The following is a 24,842-nucleotide window of genomic DNA, read 5'->3' on the forward strand; positions in this document are numbered from 1 at the left end:
TGTTCACTTTTTGTTGTCTGAGCCATCATTCAAAATGCAAGGCTTTCTGCTGACAGGCACTGAAGCAGGGAAATGAGAAATGACTTACACAGTTTAGCTCCTCTTCATTTTCACTTGCCTTATTATTATCAAACGCGCGCACGGGCACATTCCCACACACACAAGTGGGCGCGCGCGAGCACGCGTGCACAGTGCACACACTTTCACAGATGATTAGTGAAGTCTCCTCAGAAGAAAGACACCTAAATCTGTAAAGTGGTGAGAGGTTTTTTGTCAATGTCCGCACTCAGTGACATACAGTACATTTAGCAGACTCTGACACTGCAAAGAGCGATGACCCCTGCGCACCACTAATTAGCCATCATTCATAATTGATTAAAGTCTGAATGTAAATAATAAATGTAAACTGAGTTTTATTTAGGTTGTCTTGTCAACTACAGTTACCTAATGCATTACTAAGAGTGGATGCAAACACGGGCGCATAATGTTGGACTAATCCCTGCATTAGATTTAGTTAATTATTTTAAATGGCTAAGAGAGGTTGGAGGTGTCTCCTGGCTTTGTTTCGCATTCTTTATAAAGTAATTTCACATTCTGGTCATGGGAAAATGATGGACCAGGGTCCTGTTTTTCTGAAGGAAGCATTTTAATTTTGACACTGAGCCAAGATTGGCTTTACTCCTTTGGAGGATCGTTTTATTCTTTCTGAGGGGAATGCCAAAATCAAGCTATCCCATTAAAAGCAGTTTTGTCTCACTTTATATCCTAAGTTAGACTGTCAGTTGTTGTAGTATGAATAAATGAAAGAACTACACTGCCCTCCCACTAGTGTGCATAAATGATATACTTAGTTTTAATAAAGGTAAACAAATTAGACGTGACAGCTGATGAGCTGATGAGCTCTAATATAAAGTTCCAGCCTCTAAATTGTGAGAAATTAATGTTTAGTCTTTTTTTAGTCCTTTACTTGAATAGTTTTTGAATAGTTTTACTGCTATTATACACAATCTGTAAAATATTATAGAGTGTCTTACAGAGAGAGGTGCTTTTTTGTATTGTTATTAAATTGCATTATTGGCACTTATAGTCATGATTTTACCCAAATCCTTTGTTGCAGTTCTACTATTAGGCACATCATTCTCACGACTCTTAACACAGTTCAATTCTCAAAGCACATGCTTTTGCAAATCACATTTTTCACCTATGTCAAAACATGCAATGTCAGTTGGTCACTTCAACTCTGTGACCAGTAAATTAAAAATACTTCCATCATGGTTCTAAGACTTAAACACCAAATAGTTTCATACTTACTGACTTTGAAAGGGTGCTGCAAGCAGTGTGGCCTAATGTAGGACAAAAAGTGTTCAGACACAAAGTAATACTATCTTCTTCTTCATGTGGCTGATTCCTTTAGAGGTCACCACAGCAGACCATATGCCACAGTCTCACTCTATCCCTAGCATCCTCTTCTGTCATACCAAACCTGTCGTCCTTCACTACATCTATTTACCTTCTCTGTGGTCTTTCTCTTTTCCTCCTGCCTGCCAGGAGCTATTATAGCCGCTATTCCTTCTCTTCACATTTCCAAACACTCTCAATCTTACCTCTCTAACTTTATCTCCAAACTGCTCAACCCAAGCTTTTCCTCTGATATACTCGTTTCTAATCCTGTCCATCCTTGTTCCTCCCAATGAAAATCTTACCATGTTCAACTGTGCCACCTCTACCTATACTTCTTCGCCTTTTTTGTCAATGCCACCATCTCCAAACAATACATCACAGCAGGTCTCACTATCATCTTGTAAACCTTCCCTTTCTGTCTTTCTGCTATTCGTCTGTCACAAATCATTCCTGACACACATCAGAAAACAGCAACAAAGACTTTGACCATAACACCAGCTACTGTGTAGTACAGTAAAGCTATGCTGCCTACATGTATAGTGTATGCTTGTGTAATTATGACAGTGTCAGGATGTGCACCTATGTTTCTATTTGTTTCAAGTATTCAGATTCTGAGAACATGTGTCTCTATTTAATTTCAAGTGAAGGGCAACAGTACTAGGGTAAAACTGATGTTGATGTTGTAGAGCCGATTCAGATGAGAAATACACCAACACAATAGTAAGATGTTGTTAGTAGTGAAGTGTGTGTAAAAGCAATAACAGTGAGTACAAACACAAAGACTAATGTGGGTGTGGAAATGAATTCCGGATTGGAGAACTGCACTTGACATTCCTGGTGTGAGAGCATGATGTGAATTCTTCAACCACGGTCAGATAAAACTAAATTGGACAATGTGTGATGTCATTGTGTTAATGTGCAACCCCAATGCCAAAAAAGTTGGGTTACTGCGTAAAATGTAACTAAAACCAGAATGTAACAACTTGCAAATCTCATAAATGCTGAAAACATATCAAATGTTTAAATGAGAGCATTTTATGGAAAAAAATAAGCTAACTTTGAATCGCAACATTTGTCAAAAACACTGGGCCACTTTAACACTGCAACAGTTAAAAGTCTCTTCTTGCATTTTGGATGGCTGCGTGTCTCCATTGTGTATGCACATATTGTGAGGCGTGCGCTCTCCGAGTCAGAAAAAAAGCCATCGATGCAGTCCTCAGAAGTAGCACATCATTAATAACGGAGGGACCTTTGAAGATCCTGCATAAATGTCTAATTAGGTTTGGTAACCTTTAGGAAATTCAAGTGGGTGAATACTAAACAGGCCTGGAGATCCTGTACTGCATGGCAAACTAAGCACTCAACATGTGGGAGAGAACGCTGACATTGAGGAGGTTTGTTCCCCTGCCTGAAAGGGCATGCAATTTAAGCCACATTACAAGTGCGTCTGAACTCATTGGCCAATTTCGGGCCAATTTATCGTAGTTAACCATCCTGTGTACACACGTCATCACGGAGGTGGAACAAAAATATGCTGTGTTTCGTTTTCTTTTTTTTTATTACCTTGCCCTTCAAGCTGGATCATTGTTTTTGCATAACTGTGACAAGCCTGCGTGGCATTTAACAGACTCTTAAGTATGAGAATTCAAACCACCAACCGTACTCGTACTGATCTACGGTTAGAATGAGGGGGCTGGTTTACACCACAGTGTCCTTGTCACAGTTTAATAACATGCGTATGAGGGGTGACAGCATATAACAATAAAAGTAACACCATGTGTTGTTTTAATATACCCAGTCTCCCTCTGACATAGTACAGCAAGCTTTTAAGTGTCAGTCTTTGACTGTGACAGGAGCTTGAGTGTGATGCAGCTGTTTTATTGGGATTTCTGCTTTTAATTACAATGAGATTTTTTTCATTGATTTAAATGAACAGATAACTGACTTCTCTGTCTGGTGGGTCACTTGAAAGAGACATTCTCAACCCTGATATAAATATAATAAATAGAAACATGAAAATGGACTTACGATATTGTTCATTAAAAAGTGAAGCAGGTAAAGAGTTTGTTAACCCTCTGGGGTCGCCGGACGCGCCAACATCACATGACCAATTTAAGACGACACAGCTACAAGATGCAGTAAGTCAGAGTCTCCATTCCAACTTGGGTCGAAAATGCAGACTTCAAACTATATACCAGTTTTTGAATTGTTTCGATGGGCCACGTAGAACCAGAGTTATGATAAAAAATACACGAGATGTTTTTTTCTGAACAAAACAGTGGTGTTTACAGCGGGAAGACCGGTAAAAACGGCGTTTTCTACAGACAGCGCTAGCAAACGCTCTCCGCTTGCGAGCGAAAAAAAAAAAGAAAAAATGCCCCTTCCCTATTGGTGTTAGAGTTTACCATGTCAGCCAATCAAAAAAAAATGATATGGCAAACATGTGACATTTGGTTGTTTAGGGACAAGGGGAAGTTTTTAGGAGTGACGCCTGTGAGAGAAAGACAGAGAGAGAGCGAGTTTTCATATGTGAGACATTAGTAACGTTTAGCGTGTTTGGAGGCTGTAGTTAGTGTGTTGTGTAGTTATTATTTTGTATTGTGTGTCAGTTAGACTGCTGAATTTCATATTTTCTCCAAAAAAAAAAAAAAAAAAAGCCGTCAAAGGCAGATTTCAGTGTAAAAGCTGTTCCCACATGGAAAACTGGACTGATGCACCTCCTGCTGTCAGACCTGCAGGGTTTAGGCCTGTGGTGTTCTCCTCTGTCTTATACTGAACACAAACTACATTTTTTGGACTGGCACAAATAATTTGTGTGCCTTCTTATTTGATGCAGAACACCTGATTGTTCTGTAAATAGATTTAAATGGTTATATAAAAAAAACGCCTGAGGCCTTGGCTGCATTTTTAGGTAAATAGTACCATATAACTTTGTTGTTTGCAAAACTTGTGTGTAATTTTTAGAAATGTACAATTTCTATTTGCATTTCAAGTTATGAAAATGATTCGTTAAACATGTTTGTGGGTTTTACAGTAAAAAATATAACGTTTTTCTACTCGGATTTTGAATTTTTTGTCTGAATTTAGATCAACTGTGCTAATATAGTATACCAAAATGAAAAAATAACTCAAATTTCAGATATTTGAAGTTGTGCTGAAAATAATGATACCAAACAAGGCAAGAAAAATATATTTTAAAGGAGAAATATAGAGGTAAAATCAAAAGTAGTCAAAAACGGCCAATTAAAGTGATAATAACCTGTAGTTTCCAGGCACCACATTGTGACAAAAGATAGCATTTCTATGCCTAATCTGAAAATACAGTTTGTGAACATGGCACATGGTCAGACCAATCCTGACAATAAAGGAAACTCAAGCAAAAATAGTCTGCTGTTCAAGAGATAAGAAAGATTTCTAAAGCCGCGAGAAACCAGCATGAATATGCTCTGGCTCTCATTGATGGAAATAGGGCCTGAATGTTGTTTTTTTCTGTAACCTATAACAGATTTCAGTTTGTTCATTAGATCTAAAAATAAACACAGACTTTCCTAGTCGTGATACCTCAAGCTCATTGCTATAAAGCAATATAAACATGCAGATCCCAAGAAATACATCACAGACATATGCGCACAGACATATTTATTATATGCACCCACAGACACACATACAAGTAAACACACAAGCACACAGAGTTGTCAGAGCACGGTGTAAAATCAGAGGGGCTGTTAATGGAGGCGGACAGCTTGGCTGCTGTTTCATCAAAGTGCAGAGGAAATGCAGATCGGTGTCCTGCAGGATGCAGGGAATTGGATCAGCTTCCTTCTGTCTGCTGAATTTGAAACACATACCAGCAGGGATTAGACAGCCTTTACCACTGTACAGTCTACTTTCTAATGGCCATCCCTGGGAAATATTTACTCACTGTGCATATGTGTTGATACGCCCATCAGGAACCCAAACTTATCCCCTGGCCAGATAGTTTTATTTACCTGCCAACCATGTGGTAGCCTACCTTGAGGATATCTTCCTTATTTCTTTCATAAAGGCCGCCTTGTACACCTCAGACTTTTCTGTTACTGACTGGTTTATAATCACAGCAGTGCAGTGCATTTGCAAGAATACCCGTGACCTCAACAAAATTCATGATTAATGTGGCATTTATTGTTACTAGGGTTGGGAAATTATGTGATGTCAAACTGTGTAAAACTGTCAGTGATCATATAGGTTTTTTTCTCTATGATATGTCTGGTTGCCAGCTCAATGATTTTTAAAAATCATTGAGCTGGGCTTCTTTAAGCAGAGTTTTGGGCGCTTAGTTCAGTTGGTTAGCCAATAACACACATTCCCGTCTTATTCATGGTTTGTGTCAAAAAGCTAATCTAACAATCTATATCCATCCCAACACCTACAAGATGTTTTGAAGTATTGCCTTATTTAACATTTTATATATAGTAACCAGTCAAATATGAATCACAGAAAAATGCTTAAAAAGTTTGCAGAATTGTCTCCAAAATATTCTTTAAAGAAGTGGAACAGCTTTATTATTTGACCAATGCATTAAGAAGTATATTGCTAATAGCAGTTTAAATAAATATGAATAATAAGAAATACAAAATAATAGGGAGATTTAACCAACAAATCATATTCAAACAGTATACCAATCCTCCAAGAGATAGAGTTTTGTGATTTCACAGAAAGAATAAAAAACATGTCATCCATATCTATTATAAAATTGCAGTGATGTTTAAAGTGAGGTAAGCGAGATTGTGCCAGAAACCTCCTTTCTGTTTCCTAAAATAATTTTCCCCCTAAGAATCATGCTTTTATATTAAGTCGTCCTTTAACGATGGTTGGCCATTTTTGAAAATGTGTCTTTTAACAATATTAATCAATAAAACAATATCAATTCGATCAGAAATACATGTTAATAAATGTTACATTTTTTCATTTTTTATGGTTAAAATGAATCTCTTAGACAACCCATAAATAACCCATAATGCTTTTTAGCTGGGGTCTCTTTATATATAAGACATGTTTACACACAAATCACATGAATTTATGATTATGTTAGATTTGTTTAGATATAAATCCTGTGGAACAGTGGTACCAGTAATGACGGCATTTAGTTATTTTCAAAACACCGGGGTTAAAGGATTATGTTTAGTTGATAAAAAAAAATATAGTAGATTTGTTTAAAAAGCAGAAAATTCTCACATTTAAACAAACTAATGTTTTTCAGCTTCAGATCACATAATAATTGTTATTATGCTAAAATTCCTGATCGTTCTCACAACATTAAACTATTTTTACAGCTGCTACTTGTACTCCTCCTTTTCTATTTTCAATAAACAACCAATATTAATTCAATTAGTATTACTACCAGGCACCATTTAAAGAAGAATTTTCCTAATAATCTCCTTTTAAAATATCTACATATAACAAGTACATGTTTTAGTTGTTTGTTTTTCAAGAAAGAAAAACTTCAGCCTAACCTTCTTTCACTCCTGTTGAGAGCAATAAAATAAAAGACATTTTTTATTCAAATTGCAAAATATGTATTCTTCATTTGTTTCTAACATAGAACAATAGCTTTGAGTGAAAAACACAAAAACAGTCTCTTGTTTCAAAATACAATGGATAGCACAAACATATACAATCAGAAACCAAAGCAGGGCATTACATGCAAGCATCGGTGTAACTTTGTGCTGAACACTGGGAGGGGTCAAGCTCTCTGTATAAATAAATAAATAAATCTGGGTAAATTCCCAGATGATTAAACATGTAACTACTTTGCTGGTAATATCTGAAATGAGTAAAGAAAACACCCTATTTATGCAAGATAATTCATAATGTTATTGGGGGGATTATATTGGTTAGGTCTGGTTATTGGGCGGGGGCCATAACCCCCCTAACCCCCCTGGAAATTACGCCCCTGAATGTAAGAAGGAACATGGTTTCTAAAAGCTCAGTGAAGGAGCTGTTTCTTTTTGGCCTTTCCGTGTGGAGTTTGCGTGCCCTTTCTCCTGCAGTCCATAGATATGTATTCTAAATATATGTGTTAAAGAAAAAACAATGACAAGCTGTGATCTGTGATGTTGCACATTTGTATTTGTATTTATTTTTAACAGGTAATTACCCCGGAGAAGAACTTCACTTTACAGCATCTACCTATTTAGTGTGTGCATCAACAACAAAAACAACTTAGACTTCGTGCCATTATAGGTGTCAAAACAAGGTATTTACGAAGACTAAATGCCCAAGCTACAGCAATTCCATCACAGCATAGGAACAATCAACCAGATGTTTTGTCATTAGGTATCATAGCAGTGCTGTTCATCTCAACCATTCGACAAGGACAGGCTTTTTACAATAGCATTTAATGAATCACTTTAAGGCTGATGTTATTTTAGTAGAATCCATGTCAGCCCTCGGGAACCATATATGTAATTTTATCACGTTCCACAATCTGTCTGCACCATCTTTTTACTTCAAGGTGAAGGTCATGAAAAAAATTTCAATTATATTCTTTGAGAAGAGCAAATTACATTTCATGAGCTGCGGTCACAAATACAAAGTTTTATAAAGTAATATAATGACGTACCACTTGATCTGCCATTCTTACTCCCACACCTATCTCCATTTTGCTTTTCTCTCAGGAAAACTACAAAGAGAAGGTGTCAACTGGTTTTGCCATATTGATGGAGCCGGGGGTCTATGGAGACCTCTAATTTTCTGAGTGAACGGTCCCAGAAAGAGCTAATGATATGTTAATGCTGAATGGCAGACATTAGGGAGGCCAAATGACGGCAATTCCAATTACCTCCGAGGGACGTGCCTTGTGTGGTTTTGTCACGCAAACAAACTCTGTAAACACAAATAACGTGCGGAACACTGGCTGAAGGGACTCCGCAGCGGCTGACAAAATGTCACCGATCTGAGAGAAGATCCTTACAACTTATACTCAAACACTGAATACGCCTCCACACTTTTTTAGCTGTGGGAAAAAAAAGCTAAGCGCACCTCATCATGAGAGATTTGCATCGTCTGTTTCCTAAGAGAACAATTATGCAAGTTCATACCTTTCCAAAAATGTCACAAGACTTGCAAATCTTTGAACATATTGCCAAAAACTTTTGATTGTTCTCATTTTTGCCCTTTTATAACTTTTCTGCAAATGCCAGTTTGGCAGCAATACGGGGTACCATCGTGTTTACTTTAGCAGCAGTAGCTGTCTGGGGGGGATGAAGCAGTGGGAGGAGGTTAGTTTTGAATGGCACAAGATTGAAATATGCCACAGCAGACTTTTTTTTAGTCCCAGCTTCCCCACTTGTACATATCTCCTTGTGTGGGTTTACCTATGAATGTATCTGTTAGTATGTATGTGTTCCTGTTTGGCTAGGCTTAGCTGCAGATTGCTTTCCCCTATCCCCTCCTCTAGTGTGTGCAGCATATGGCCATTGTGATGGAGGGTAAAAGGAAATGACAGGCCATTTGAAGATGCTCTAGTCCCTGCATCATGAATAATGCAGAGGGTGAAGCGAGCAGGTTCTCAGCGCAAGCTTCAAAGTTTATCGGCCTCCCCTGTCTCCCTGGGAGAGAGACTACAGTGCTGCGGGGAGATTAGACCGACACCGAGCGGGGACCTGGTCAAACTCAATTAAATACAACCAGGATAATTCCATCCTCTCATTGTGCCATTTGGTTTTATTAGAAAAATAAACCCAGCATGCTCACGCCTTGAAACGACAATAGAAAGGGAAAACATCTCGTGAATTATTAAGCGGGGAGTTGGCTCCATGCTCAGTTGCTCCATGTAAAGATATGTAAATTGGCGGATGGCAGAAGACACGATTGATTAATATTTTTATTAATAATGTCAAACACCCTATGATCAGCAGTGAGAGAAATGGCAGAATAACAATAAACAACACCGTCCAGACTAAGTACGACTGAGATGTGTAGTAATAAAATTCCAAAGAAAGTGGTGTTAAACCTTTGCTGATTGGTTCTAATAGTCCCAGTGATAGATGATTTATTAGTCTTTTTGATTAGCTTGTCTAATTGAGCTGAGCTAGCTATGAAAAACCCAAAACAACTACCGTTAATTTTCCTTGTTTTTTTTAATATGCATGTTTCCTTTCACAGTTTCCGAAGTCTTTGGAGATCTAATTAGCCCAAAAGCCCCTCCTGATGGGAGATGTAGGCCTACAGAAACACTTCCCTCCACCGAGGCTGTTGTAGCATGTAACTATTTTCCATGTCTACACGATAAACAAACACTTATGCCACCCACATACTCAGTGCCATATCAAGCCTGGCTTGGCTAATGATGATAAACCTACATAAAAGTACAAAGTGCTGCTAATTAGGCCTATGTCGATTATGGCTCATTAATGCTGATGTTGCCCTGACATGTTTTTGCCAATCATCACTGGAGAGGGCTGCAGTGCATCATTTTCTAATTACTTTAATTCATCATTGTACTGATGCTCTAAGCGAGTTCACATCAGCTCCACGGTCAAATGTTTAAATGGAAATTTGTGTAAAAAATGACCCAAAATAAATTTTTGCACATAGTGGCCTGACAAGCTGATCTTGCCGTATTTTTCTCGCAAAATCTCTCCTTCAGTTGTCCATAATGAAGAAATATGGTGATGTAACAAAATCTGTAAATGCAGTCATCCAACCAAGAAAAGGAATATTGAAAAGAGCACAAAGCACCTGTTAAACCATATTGTGTATATCTATCGAATGTCATGCCAGGAAATGTTCAGATAAGTTTCCAGGAACTCAATTTTTATCAGTGGCAATTTCATTGTTCTCTAAATTATCTTGTTTTGACCTTTGAAAGCCAAGACGAACGGCAGCCTGTGAAAGATGAAGCAGTTGCCAATCTTACTGATTTCATATCACATTTCCTCTTCCACGCTGTCCAGTTTTGTACACACAGTGGACATCGATGTATGAATGATAGATCAATTTTGAGTCATTTCCCAGTGATAATCCCACATTTCTCTTCTTTTACACTTCATTACCCTAATCTTGCCACTATGACCTACTTTTCCACTCCTTCCCAGTTCCCCAGGCACTCAAGGAGCAAGCTGTTGCACTCCCACTTACACACATACCTCTCAAGAGAATTATTTATATTGCCCAGGTCTGGGACCAGTCTAATTTGGTGAAGCTATAGAGTACACAAACCTCAGGTCTGAGATCTCTTTTGCTGAAAGCAGGAGAACTGTGAGCGCTGCGGCACGAGACAGAATAAAACATGGTGTTGCAATGGCCTTTGATCTTCCGTTCCCTCCTTTTCTCTTTTTCAAAGGACCAGCGTGGAGCTGTCCAGCTGATGCCAGAGCAGGGGCCCCATTTCTCTGCCACCAACAGACACCCCGGGACAGATGGCCAGCAGATTATTTATTTCTATTTTTATTCTATATGAGAGTAAGAAAACCGAGACACACTTTCTTTGGAGTTTGTTTCATGCTGGGTGCTCTCAGATATAAACAACATCTCACATGCATAATTATAAGTCTCTAACTGGCTTAGAAGTAAGCCTATATATAAGCTGGTTGCCTTAAAACCTGGCAAAAAGCACACTTAAAATGCATTTTATGGTTAATACTCACCTGAACCTATGAATTGATTATAGATATTCACTTTACACGACAAAAACACACAGAATGTAAAACTATAAACAGCATCGCAATTAAATAAATTCTGCTTTGAATCACATGAAGTGTTGTTGTTAGAAGCGCTAAAAATAGAACCGTGTAATTGCACGACAGATGATCTTAGTCACCTGTGTTGTGCGAAGCTAAAAGCCATCCGTGGGGAATGATTTCCTTAACAGGCAGCCAAGAGGTCAAACACTATTAGCGATGTTCCAGTCGACAATCTGAAGGAAAGCATGTTCCTCATCTCGCTGAGAGTCTCTGAAAATGGGCACCTCTTTGTCAGGACAATTTGTTGATGATGCATGGTTATGATAAGAATTGAGTGAAGTGTCTGTGGCTGCCCAGGGCCTTGCCAGCCAAGGCGGCGGGGCCAACACAAGTAATCAGTCGAGGTCCAGATTGAGCCACCGATAACACGGGGTCCCTGATTGCTCATAAGTACCCAAGGCAGCGGCCATTTAAAACAATTTCTGGTGATTTTGATTGACAGTTGGTCAATCAAAACCCACATCTTGTTGCTGCTGCTATCAGTGCTGGAGATTACATCGGATGTCTTGGTGGGCTATGTGTAGCTCTCAAAAGTAATTTTTGGGGGCTTTTAAATATGGTATGCACGAAGCTATCGTGCATTATAACCCATAAATATGTGAAGAAGAATACTATCCACATCTTCGCTTGTAGGTTTGCATGAACTGCATGACAATGAGCACATATGGTGACCTTGGTTACTCCTGACTAACACTTGAAAAATCTTACATGTTCTGTTTTTGCCAGGTTCAAAGCTTAAGAAAGTATGTCAATACCTGTAAGGAGATGGCATATTTACCAACCAAAGATGCATAACAATTTCATTGCAATCTCTTGCATCATTGTAAATTATACTGTCAATTGTATTCATGAACCTCTGAGTGCATTAAATGGAAAGAGATGCTAGTTGTCTACATTTTGACTAACACCTCTAAGGTGCAGGCTATAAACACAGCTGGCAAAAATATATTTTAAGGAAATGACAAAACTGGAATTAAATGTAAAGAAATATATAATATGTATATCTGTTTGCCTTATAGTTTTAGTGTTCAGACACCTGTGGTATTGAAAATGAAAGGCGGATACTTTCCACTAATAAAATTCACACGGTGTGGTAAACATCAAGTCAAAAAATGAAAATATTTACTCAAAAAACACAAAATCTGGAATACTGGTCAGGCTTCTGTGAACTTAGGCTGTCTCATTTGCTTCTGTGACTTCATGTAACTGCAAACCGACTCTTTTTCTCTCTCTGTCCATATATATGTATATCTGGAGAGTGAGTTTTCATAGTCAGTGTGATGAACATTGTGGAAATGGTCACTTATAAAGACTGAATTTGTATGGTAACTACCTATTACCATTGATGTCTAAAAAAATGACTTGTTGGTGTTACACTGGTAAAATATCCTTTTAATATTGTAGTTTCACTAACTATAAAACATGCACCAGCCATACTTTAAACCAAACTCTGATCTTTTCAAAATCTTTTGATAAATAAACCTCATGGAGCGGTATTTGCTTGCCCTCCACAAAACAAAGTGTAGGATAAAAACTAATGAATAACCTTGTCTCACATTTCACAAATTACTGTGAATCGCTTCGTAAATAACATCCTCATATCTTGCTGTCCTCAAAAAAATAGTCCACAATGCTTGACAACTGTAGACCATGATTTTTGCTATATGTATGCATGTATACATGAAGTTTTAATGCCAAAATTATGCATTTGAAAGAATTTTGGGGATCCTATGAAAGCAGAAAGTAGTGCACATTGTTTATTTGCCATTTATCCTATTCCACCTATAATCATCTTTTTACTTTATTATTCAAGCTTGGCTAATTTACAAAACTAGCGCTCAAATGGCCAAACATGAACCTTGCAATCACCACACAAGCCTCCGTGGAGTGTGAATGCTTTGTCACTACAAGGCCTTTCAACTACTTAAAGGCACATCAAAAAATGTATGAAAAAAATAAAGTTCTCTTTTCTCTTTCTTCCTCCTTCTTCTCCCCAGTTACTTGAGATCCCCAAATGCGCAGAGAATAAAGTCAAGATTTTTTTAGTCATTAATTAGATGCTCTTTTGGATTTTAGTTTTTAGTTTTCATAGAGTTCATGTCTATATATTTGTACACATGTTCAGAAGGATTGAAAGAAAGTGCTTCGATATTTTAAGGAACTGAATGTCAATTTTATTTTCAGCAAAAGATAAAAACATCATTTGCACAGTTCTGCCTCTTCAAAATAAATAAGAATACATATCAGTGTACATGTGGACACCTAGTTGTAACATAATTTGTTTAAGCTGGAAAAGAAAATTGGCACAAAATGATTATCATACAGTGTGTCCTTTCACCATCAATATTCAAACCACTGACATTATTTACTTCATTTCTGAAAGACAATATATGCTGGAATCTGCAAACTACAGAAGCAAAAGTCATTTACTTACAAACTGCAACTTCACCCAGGTTAGGACCGTCACTTCAGAAACATATATTTATTTTTTTACTCTAGGTGGTGTGAATTTGCAATCAAGCACAGCGAGGACAGATCCATCAGTGACAGTTTCTGGTGTAGCAAACATTCCCAGACCCAACCTGCCTTGTACAAAAGCAAAACAACTAAATCCTGACAGATTATACCTCAGAAATTATACATTTGACTTGGCAATAGAAAGGCTGAAGAAAAAACAGACTGAGACAAACACTACATTGCAACTTCTGCAAAATGTATTGTTGGGAGAAGAAGAGAAATGATGTTTTCCTGTTTCACCCAGTGGAGACATCAAAATGACGAGCATGTCATTCTTTTTATGATTTGCACAACTTATGTCTTCACATCATTTCCTTAGCACATCAAATACTTGTTTATACTTTATTATATGTGTGCAGTTGCACTTCATATAGTGTTGAAGGATATTTCTGAGTCCGTGAATAATGTGGCTCCGGATTTCAGTGTTTGTGAAAAACAGCCCCTCATCACCCTGCTCCCCGTCCCAAAGATAGAAGAAGGAGAAGAAAAAAAATCCCATATAAACTGCTGTCAAATTTCATATGAACAGTCAAGTGACTACTGATTAGCCGCTAGAGACACAGTCTTTCATGAGAAATTTTTTATGTTTTTTTAGCACAAAGATAGCAAAGAAATGCTTCAAAGCAAGAGTGCTGGGCCGGTGCCCATCACAGGAATGAAAGGACAGGTGCCTCCCCGTAAAAATGCTCCAACATGTATGCATTCTGCAGTCAATGGTTGGACCCAAGCCCAAAATCTGAAACCTTTAATGTCTTTTCCACACAAGGTTTCCTCCTCAGTCAAGCCACTTTTGAAGTCCGTGTCAAAACTCACCATGGCACGATTTTCAAAATCCATACAGGGAGGTAAACAAACCAAAAAAACCTTTGAAGTCAAAGTGTTTTTCTTTCAGTCTCTTGTGTTGTCTTTGAATCTTTTCCTCCAATGCACTAAGGCAGACAAAATCATTTTCTCTGACAATAAATTACTATTATTTTTTGGAGTCCCACAAATGTTAAGAAACACATTTAGTGGCTATGACAAGACAGTGGTGCTATCGCTGTTGCCGTACAGGTCGGCCAGCTTTTTGAAGCGTGGTCCCCAGTTGCTGAGATAGTCATAGTTCTGATCTGAGTCTGTACTTAGTGACTCCAGTGAGCTTAGCGACTCAGCTACAGAGCCGCTACCTTCAAAAGCATACGTCTGCAGAGAGTCGTACGGGGGAGCTGATGGGTCCACGTCGGCATCCTTCAGTCGCTCCCAAATAAACTCTCGAAACACCACATTGTCTGGTAGGGATTTATAGGATGGGCGAGAAGCTGAGGGGTAATGAAAGAAAGTAGGGGTATCTGGTGTGACGTCTCGTCGTACATTGGGGTCTCTGATGACATTGAGGTTACGCAGGGTCACCATGTCGAAGGCCTCTGTGTCCTCCTCGCCCCCTCCCTCATCGTCGTAACGGACGATGTTTTCTCTGATATCTCTTTCCTCTTCCAGAATCAGAGGTTCTTTTCTTCTCCGACGCATAGTCACAATTAGTAGAACCATGACTGCGAAGAAAAGCAGAAATCAGTCAGTAATAAGTGACATTCTTTCCATTCCAATCAGCTGAAGATGCAAGAACAGATGAAAAAAAGTAATTTCCACCTAAGAGTGCTTGTACTTTAAGAGTTCATAACATAGAACAAGTGGGAAGCTTGCATAGAGGCATGATGCAATTGAGTGTGTTGGCAAACAAGTAAGAGATACAAATTATCATCTTACTGTAAGCGCTTGAATCGGATTGCATTCGACTGAAGTGCTTAAGACAATCATGACTAGACATGAGACACGAGATCATGAGAGTCTACGCTGATATAAATTGTTTGAGGTAATTTAAATACATGCTAAAAGTAAATGAAACAAAACCAAAACAAAACAAAGCAAAACACCTCTTTATAGCAACTGAACAAAAATTGCTGAAAAGGTCCTGAGAGGGAAAATTATTCAGATGGGCGTTCAAGCATGGAAATATAGCAGTTAGCTTAAATAGATGATTGAAATTGTTCGCTAAAAGTAACTGAAAATAAGTTTAGTAAATATCAAACTGTTGCAGTGATAAGCTAAAAGCAATGCAGCTAAATAGTTAACTGAAGTAACTGACTGAAAAAGCTCTTAAAAGAAATTAATAAAGGTTCAAAATGGGTGATCAAAGTAATTAATAAATGCTAGCTAAAAGTAGTTAGCTAAATCTGATATTTAGCTAACATTAACTGAACGGGTAAACAGCTGCTGGGTAAAGCAACAATGGATGGAAACTGACAAACAAAGGTGTCCAAAAATGATGTATGATTATGTTGCACATAACGGGTAACTGTTCAAATAGAGCACAAGTGCAAACTTCATCACATACCCAACTTTCAGACCAACAAATGTAGTGCGTAATATTTACTATCCGTTTTGTTTGCTTATTCAAGTCAAAGTCAATGGGGACCGGAGCCTATTGCAGTTGCCATGGGCTGAAAATTGGGGTACAATCTGGACAGGTTGATAGCCCATCACTCACATTTACACCCATGACCAATTTAGAGCCACCAATTAACTTCTCCTGCATGTCTTTAGACTCTGAGGGGAAGCCAGATTACCCTTAGCGGGAGCTACTTGCTGTGATGAGACGGCGCTAACCACCATGCTGCCTATAAACTCAGTCAATAAATAAAAAATGCACACATTTGGTGGGTGATGTGTTTCCTCACTGACTGGGTATTGATTCATTCAGGGCTTGTTGGAGCATGTCTGATAAAATAGCTTGGAAACCGCCGCCCTATCAATTCAATGGTAGTGCTTTGCAAATTCTATTAGTTACAAAGCTAAAACTGTTATGTAATATGCTGTATTTCGTCCCTCTGTGTTTTCCACCTCCTACGTTTTGCTTCAAGACTTGTACAAAACTCCACCAAACTGAAATCCTTGGTCCTCTGAGATCTTGCCAGAAGCCCTCCTCCAGCCCCTGTTCCCTCTCCCATACATTATTGCTGAAAATAACTCTACGCCCAAGCAAACTGGCAAATGTCTAATGATCCTCTATCCATCAATGTCAGGCTGGTGCCAGTGAAATATCGTTCCGTGGGCCCATATTTCTTTTCCTTCTCGGCATCAAGCTACTGCAGGCAACACAGAAAGAGGCCCTGGATCCAAATTCAAACACCACTTCACACCCTCTAATAAGGGAGCAAATGGAAGAGATGGAAGGCAGGAAAGTGTCACATGGAAACACTGCAGGAGATGAATGGACAGCTCTCTGTGGGCTTTTTGGTGACTGTGTGTACCCTATAACAAAAGCACTATGTAGTAGTATATAAACCAGATTTTGTGAAATATTTGGACTACTCCTTCACTCAAACAATGCTACCAATATCCATGATACTTTTCAGCGCTTTGGGAAAGAATGCCAAACATTTCTGTGGAAGATTTTAAGCAACTCGAGTCGTTCTAAATTCTATTCAAATCAGCAAGGCTTCTCCAAAGTGAATTACAAAGTGGCACATTGAAATAGAATATTCTCAGTGCTTTCCAGCAAAGCTCTTTAGGTTTTAATGCCTAGAAGGCAGCCACAATGCATCACAGACTGGAAACGGGCCAACATCCAATCACAACCCAAAGGATGAGCAGGTGGATGGTCGGGCATACAAATAGTCAGTCTGTGTCAGGTACCAGGGGTCTTGTAAGAGATGATTTCCAGCCGAGGCAGTTTAACAAACACAACCGTGAAATGACAGGAGCCGCACTTTTCATAGCACATGTACTGAAGATGTATACTAAATCACAAATAGACAAAAAGAAGATCAATTTAGTGCTACAAAGGCTTTTGCTGTAATTGAATTGCTTAAATGATCTACCCCACACAATCGATTGCAAACAAGGTGAGTTTTCAGTGTTGCCCTTTTCTTTCCAGCAAGCATCACTTTCTCATTAGAGTATTTTTCTATGCGCTGTGATTCTGGTGAAGCCAGGACTGATTATTTACTCATTTTGTCACCCACACACAATCTATGTCTCTTCGTTGCAATGTAATTTATGAGAGGTATTAATCAGCAGCTGTGAGGCTGTCTGACATGAGTGGAAGCTCAATGTTTAAATACTAATTAATGGTACACAGACAATTGTTAATGCCATTCATATTTAAAAAAAGAAAAAGAAAAGAAGCACCGCTTTTAAATTATTAAGGACTCTGAAGACCCATTTTATTACTCCTACTATGAGTATTGATGCCCAGAATGAAGACAATTTTCTGACAACTTTTAGCACTTTCTACTTTTCTGACCTCCCCTGTGTGCTTTTGAGTGCTTTTTTCACTCGCATGCACTAAATCAGAATTTAGAAACATACTGAACTGGTACATCTCTCCAAGCTACATCTGCATAGATCATATGTAGTGAACAGCTAAGTTTTTTTTTTATTAGTTTATTTTTTCTCACTCTAGTTAGTATAGTTAGTTAGTATATCACTTTTTGTTTAGTATCAGTCTTTTCGATAAGGCCACTTTGGATGGACAGAGCTCTACTGCAGTGATTAAAAGTCCACATAGCCAACCAATCCAAAATAGCCATGAGAAGCATGAAGACCATCAGGAAAACATATGGAGTACAAATGAGGGAACATAACATAAAAATGAAACACAGGACTATAAATACACACAGAACAGTAAATAGGGAGCAAGAAACAGGTGAGGGCAGAACACTGGTAGACACAGGTAATGGTAGTTAGGAGGGAGGAAGAAAGAGGCAGGGAGTAATACAAAAGAAAACAACCCTTCAAAGTAAAACAGAAAATAACCAATGATGAAGCCCACAAACACCATCCATCCATCCAAGCTGGTATTGGATGAGAGGCTGGGTACACCCTGGGCAGGTCACCAGTCTATCGCAGGGCCAACATAGAGAGACAGACAACCATCCATCCATCCATTCGCTTCCGCTTATCCTTTTCAGGGTCACGGGGGGCGCTGGAGCCTATCCCAGCTGTCATAGGGCAAGAGGCAGGGTACACCCTGGACAGGTCACCAGTCTGTCGCAGGGCTAACACACAGGGACAGACAACCATTCAAACTCAAATTCACGCCTACGGCCAGTTTAGAATCTCCAGTCAACCTAACCCCACGTACGTCTTTGGACTGTGGGAGGAAGCCGGAGTACTGATCCAGACACAGTGAGAACACCACCAGAATCAAAAACACAAGAACAGCAGCAAAGTCAAAATTCTCAGTAATATTAAAAATGGATCAAAATCCTGGCATCATAATGGCATGTTGCCACAGGCTGAGTTTTTATTAAAAGTTATTAAACATTTTTCTTTTCAAAGATGAATTGGATAAACTAAAGAACATCATATTAAAACATGCTGTGACCCAATTATTATCTCAGTCAAGCTCCTATGTAGGCATGAGAAATCACTAACATCAGCTTTCTTAAGTGATGAGATAGCAACATCTTCCAATCATGTCTAGGCTGGTCGCTGAAAGTTGCTTTATGGCTATGATCCAGAGACCAAACAGCAGTCAGTGGACCAAAGACCTAAGCAGGACCCAAGACCAAGCATGGATGGGTCACCTTCTTAACATTCACGAGATTATTGCCAGTTTGGTATTGAACCATTGTAAAGTCTCTAGTCAGAGGGCACTTTGAATGTGCAACTTTGCACCTCTAATATTTTAATGATTCAGAGCCAGTGAGCCTGTTCTTTTTTATTTTATGCCAAAAAGCACAGCAACGCCTGAAAAAGAATTGCTGTATGATATTACTATTGATTTCTTTTGTAAAATGGGGATTTTGGGTATTTTGTAAGACATCCACTGTCCTGAAAAATACCCCCATCAACATGAAAATGCAAGAAATGATGCCAAACACTGTTAAGAGCAACAGGTGGTGATAAAACCCTAACCATATAGAAATGTTCTTTAATCAGAAGCATAAAACTATATCATTGTGCACAGTCTGATGTCAAAAAAGGAGATAAAGGTACACACAAGACAAAAACCTTCATCAGTGAACTGAGATGGCCTTTATGCGTGGAAGGCCAAAACACACAGAAAAAGCTCTGTGCTACAAAATACCCTTGTACATGTAGACAGGGATTAAAACAGCATTTGACTGTTAGTGTGTGGGTTGTTGTAATGAGACTGAGGTAGGTTTGGATCTGACTTGGTAAAAATAAATAATAATTCCAGTGTCTATACATAGTTTTGCAAAACAGAGAGCAAATCAAGTCTGAAGGATTTGACTTAAATGCCATCCACACACAGCTTCACTCACCGTGACCTTAAAGTTGGATATTTTTAATAATTTAAAATCAGAGATGAGCCCCAAAGTAAAGTTTTGAAGTGATCTGTTTTGTTGTCTCCAACCAAAACTCAAAAGCAACAACAAAAAAATCACAGCCTCGCACTGCAGAAGCAGATGATTGGCAAATGACTGACACAATTAAGCGATTTTCAAAACAGCGCCTGATTGGGTTTCTGAAGGTGATATTTAATAGTGACAGACCTATGATTTCTAATTACAAGAACAAAGAACAGACAAGAAAGGAAAGGGACAGAAAATAACAGTGTCAAACCAAGGAGGTGTCACACCGCTTCAGAAACATAACAGATGTCGCTCTCTTCTGGGGATGACATTGTCTGTAGAAGCAAATAGATTCTGCACAACTTGATAAAGAGCAGGGAAACTATCACAGTCATCGAATACAAAGCCTCCATTTGACTGGCCACATTTTATTATTTATCAGAGCTGCGATGTGTTTGTTGAACGCTTCAAATGGCTTTTATGTCGCCTGTGCTGTTGCTGATATTATCTGTCACACTATTAACTGTGCATCTGTCCCGATTATGCGCCTGCGCTTATTTACTGTTTTATCAACATTTATGTATTTATTTGCGTCCTCTGTATCCTCCTCCAAGCTGTTGCCACTTTTTCTCCAAATACTTACAAGAGGTCTTTTCAGCTTTTGCCAAGCATAACGAAAGACAAATTTGAAGTTAATTGACTTGCTCGGCTGAATAAAGGCTAATTTCCTTTTCTTCTTTTTCTTTTCTTTTTTTTCTTTTTTTGCATGTCACACAGCGTTGTAATGATAGCAAACAACATTTCGCAATTTTAACAGTCAAAGCCAACGCGGCCATTTTCAGGTCACAATGTGCACAGTCAAGCTGAAAGATGGTATCTGAGAAAGAAATCGTCTGCTGTGTGAATGCAGACACATAAATAGAGACACAGATGGAAGACTTGCACAGGGGACATGGACTAAAATAAGAGACAGATGAGTAGACATGGTGATTTAAAGGATGAGTCTGATAAGAAATAGTCAGACAGAAATAACTGTCTGGAGATCTGGAGTGCTGCGTAATGTTCTAATTGGCCCTCTGGAGGACTGGGCAATATCTGACCTGTACTGGGGGGAAAAAAACTGGATCATAATGTGATAATGATCCTCTCAGTTATTTGGATACATCATCCAAAAAGGACTGTCATTAAAAAGATTCTAAATGACTTAAAAAAATGCTTGTGTTGAGATGTTTTCAGGAACATAACTGCAAGAAGCAGAGAACAGGCTCAGTAATTAAATCTAAAAATATCAGCCTATGATTAATGGCCACTTAGCTTATGAGCATGTAGTGCTAAAGCTAATGCACACAGCTCTGTGGACTTTGAAAGCAGACCAGCAAAAACGCCGCATTTTCTTTAAGCTCCCGTGAAGCTCCAAGCTCCAGGACAAAGTGGAGGAGTGACACTCTGAAGAGCTCTCCACACGCAACATGCATTGTAGTTTTTAGACCTGTCATGAGGACAGATAGCTAGAATCAGCGTTACTGGTGGAAGTGCGTGCTCCACTCACCTGATGAGAGGGAGAGAGAGAGATTGATGGAAGAAAAGAAGGGGAGAGGGATGGAAAAAAAAAAGAAGACATAAGACTAACGGCACCTGAGGATGACAGCAGGGAGACAGCTCCGGTCTTATTCCGGCTCATGTCTCGTCCACAACAATACAATCACACACAATCACAGCCTCAATTGCTACCTGCAGATTGAAAAAGATCTTGATGGAACACTATCAAGGAAGATCAGAATAAAGGATTGGGCAACGTGGGCACGCATGGGCTGTTAATACGAGGGAAACTAGAGGTCTCTGGTGGGGGTGGATGGGACAAACAGACACAAAGAGGAAACAGCGAAAAGGACAGAGGCCAGTTGAGCAAAACAGACTGATGGGTAAAGCTACGGAGCTAAGGACACACAGTCACATTCACACAAACACAGAAACTTGGAGGTATATTAAACTTTAGGCCATTAGTTCCATGCCCATGGCCTGAGGACATGTTGTGTAGAATAGAGGCAGCTTTCATTAGAGGTACCACGCTCAGGGTTGCACTGCTACGTATTTCCCCCTGTTGCTCTTTTGAAGTTTTCATTTATCAAAGAAAGTGCTCTCTGTCGCAATGAAAAGAAGGCAGACCTCAAGGGGACTAGGATGATAAGCAAAGTTTGACCCCATCAAAGATCTCATTTCAGTTATTGTATATGCTGTTTAGATCCACCTCGGCTTTCAGTGAAGATCATCTAAGCGTTAAACTATGACTCTGCCCTGATGGGGTAAGGCTTTATCTGTGGGTTTTATGAGCAATGATGCAGCCAGGAGCTGACGGCTCACTGCTGCATCATCTATAAGAGTATGCTAATGAATTCTCATTTACAAGTGTCTTTACTAATATCTTAACATATGGTGTTACAGAAAAACAGTAACAGAGTGCCCTTGAAATGCAGTATTCCATACAGTACTTATCTGTATGACCTCCTTGTATTATTATTAGGTTAATAAAATACACTGACATGTATCTGGGGGAAGCTGTAATAAGAGCTCTCTAAAAAATGATCTAAAATCTAAAATCTCATCACTGACTCAGTCTGCCTTCAGGCACTGCTTTCTCTCAATAAAAATGCACATTATTACACTGGATTCTTTTTTCTTTAACGTAAATGCAAGAGTGCTGGGCTGTAGCAAAAATGACACACACACTCACGCACACACACATATATATATATATATATATATATATATATATATATATATATATATATATATATATATATATATATATATATATATATATATATACATATATATATATATTGTTCCTGGGATCTGCTGGAGCCACTCGCCCAACTTGGGGGTCACTGCATCAAGTGCTCTGCTGGGACCACTGTTACCTTCACCCTCCACATCTTTATGAGCTCTTCTCTGAGCCCTTGGTACTTGGTACAATATATGCATTTATTAACAATAAAGACTATAACAATTAAATCTTTTTAAACAAATGTTTAAGTAAGTTTTTTTTTAGCAAATTAATCCTATTTCGTGAAAGTCAGACAAAGTATATCAAGGTGATCTTTTATCTGTTCTTGACTTACTTAAGTAAAAAAATGACATGAAGAATTTTACCACAAGATGAGCACAAAAACCATTACACTAACTCTAGCCAACTGATCCTGTTGGCATGATTTCAGTTGTATTTCACTTGTAAACATCCAGGGCTGACCAACTGAGGTCACGTGTATTTACCAAAGAGCAAATATGAGAGGCAGCTATCTCCCCCAGGTTTGACCTCTGCAAGACCTGAAGATGCAACTCTATTTTAGCAAGAAATCTCTTGCACACTCAGCTGCCTGGAGAATGCATAACAAGCACGGTCTAAATGCGCTGTAGATGCTGAGGTGAGCTGTGGTTCTCACATAGTGCACGACTGTAAAGCTACATTACCAACACTTAATTCTGTACTTACTCCTGAACTACAAGGTTTAAAGTTAGCTTAAGTATATCCCCACTGCAACTTAACAGACAAATGGAGCTAAGCTTGTATGCTGTTCAGCCAGACAACTAGGAAGAAATGCTTAAGTCTACAGAAACTCTCAGCTTCCTGCCTACTCTTGATTTGCTAAGGGGCTTAATTATCATAGGAGTTGACAAGGTCAGAGGTGGGGGAGGGTTTATTTTACTTACAAGCAGCCAGGCTTTTTAGCAATTTTTGGTGGTCTTGAGCAATACTTTTCCAGGCTTTCTGAAAGTCTTTCAAAGTTCTTCTTTGGACAATCGCTGCTTTTTTCATTTATTTAGAGTCCAGTCATTATAAAAGCCAAGCATAAAAAAGAGCATCTAACTCAAAGGAGGAACCAGTGTCGTGTCTACATATAACAGTCACCTTTTTAAATTGGGTCTTTAGGCAGCTTGTTGCAAAAGCAGTAATTTGCTACAGTGAGTCTACCAAAAATGCCAAAGATAGCAGAGTTTGACAGGTATAATGTGTGCGTGTGTAGGTACACGTAAGTTCTTTGTGTTCTTGTGATGCTGAGAAAAAGATGCTCAAGAGATGTTAGTGAAAGAAATGACACTATATAGCCTTGCCAGCCGTTTTACTGATGTAATCTCACAAGCTATAACATTATCAGATCACACTCATATACATGTTATAGTGCTGCTGCTTCTTCATGCTTATTTGCTTACTGGGTTTTCACACATTTTATGTATTATTATAGACCAAAGAATTAGTTGATGAATAGGCTGCAGTAGTACTCAGATACAAACAATCTTATAAGGAGAACTCCAGACGCCCGTGTGGAGCCATAACAATGTTTTTATCGCGCTTTCTTCTGCTGTTTTCTTGCATTCACTGATTTGGCTTGTTTGTCATTCGTCATATTTGCAATTAGGGCGAAGCAGCTTGGCAACAAACACACAATTCAAGCTGAAGTTTACAGCTCAGGGACCGCTGTTCTTTGTTGAGATTCAGGGTATAACTGCTTCACTTCACTAAGTTAAATATTAGCTGCTCGTGGTAAACTCTACAATGACAGCCGATGTCTTGGCTCTGTTCAGTCATTGTTTGTGCAACATCAGTAGCCATTAGTCGCTGAGGCTGTCTAGAGATCTGCTTTTGGACAGAGTTTTAGCATTTCCTGTATGATTTTCTGCTGGAGCTGCATGCTGCACCCATCTACCCATCTGCCCGTAATTGCATTAGTATCGATTTGGCTTTAATTTTAAGTTCTCATAAAGAGCTGAGGTCATTTTTGTATGATTGGTTCTTAATTGGAGAAATCCGAGGGCATGAAGCACTTGCTAAAGTAGGTCAGTGAGCAATGGTGCGAGTTATTGTACAAAATCTTTAGCTGCTAGTGCTATAGCCACATTAGGG

General features: G+C 38.8%; 1 protein-coding gene across 1 annotated transcript in view; it reads right to left on the reverse strand.

Annotated features, from left to right (window-relative positions):
• Nucleotides 1-13,303: 13,303 nt before the first annotated feature.
• LOC146662418 (cadherin-7-like) overlaps nt 13,304-24,842 on the reverse strand; it is a 117,810-nt gene continuing 106,271 nt past the window's right edge. Inside the window, exon 12 of the mRNA XM_085419041.1 lies at nt 13,304-15,172. Coding sequence (XP_085275167.1) covers nt 14,658-15,172 — 515 coding nt within the window. The 3' untranslated portion in view covers nt 13,304-14,657. The remainder of the gene's footprint in view (nt 15,173-24,842) is intronic.

The sequence above is a fragment of the Rhamphochromis longiceps genome, linkage group LG9 (assembly GCF_057381845.1).
Source record: "Rhamphochromis longiceps isolate RC_006_pf linkage group LG9, R_longiceps_female_GT1.1, whole genome shotgun sequence".
Taxonomy (NCBI): Eukaryota; Metazoa; Chordata; class Actinopteri; order Cichliformes; family Cichlidae; genus Rhamphochromis; species Rhamphochromis longiceps.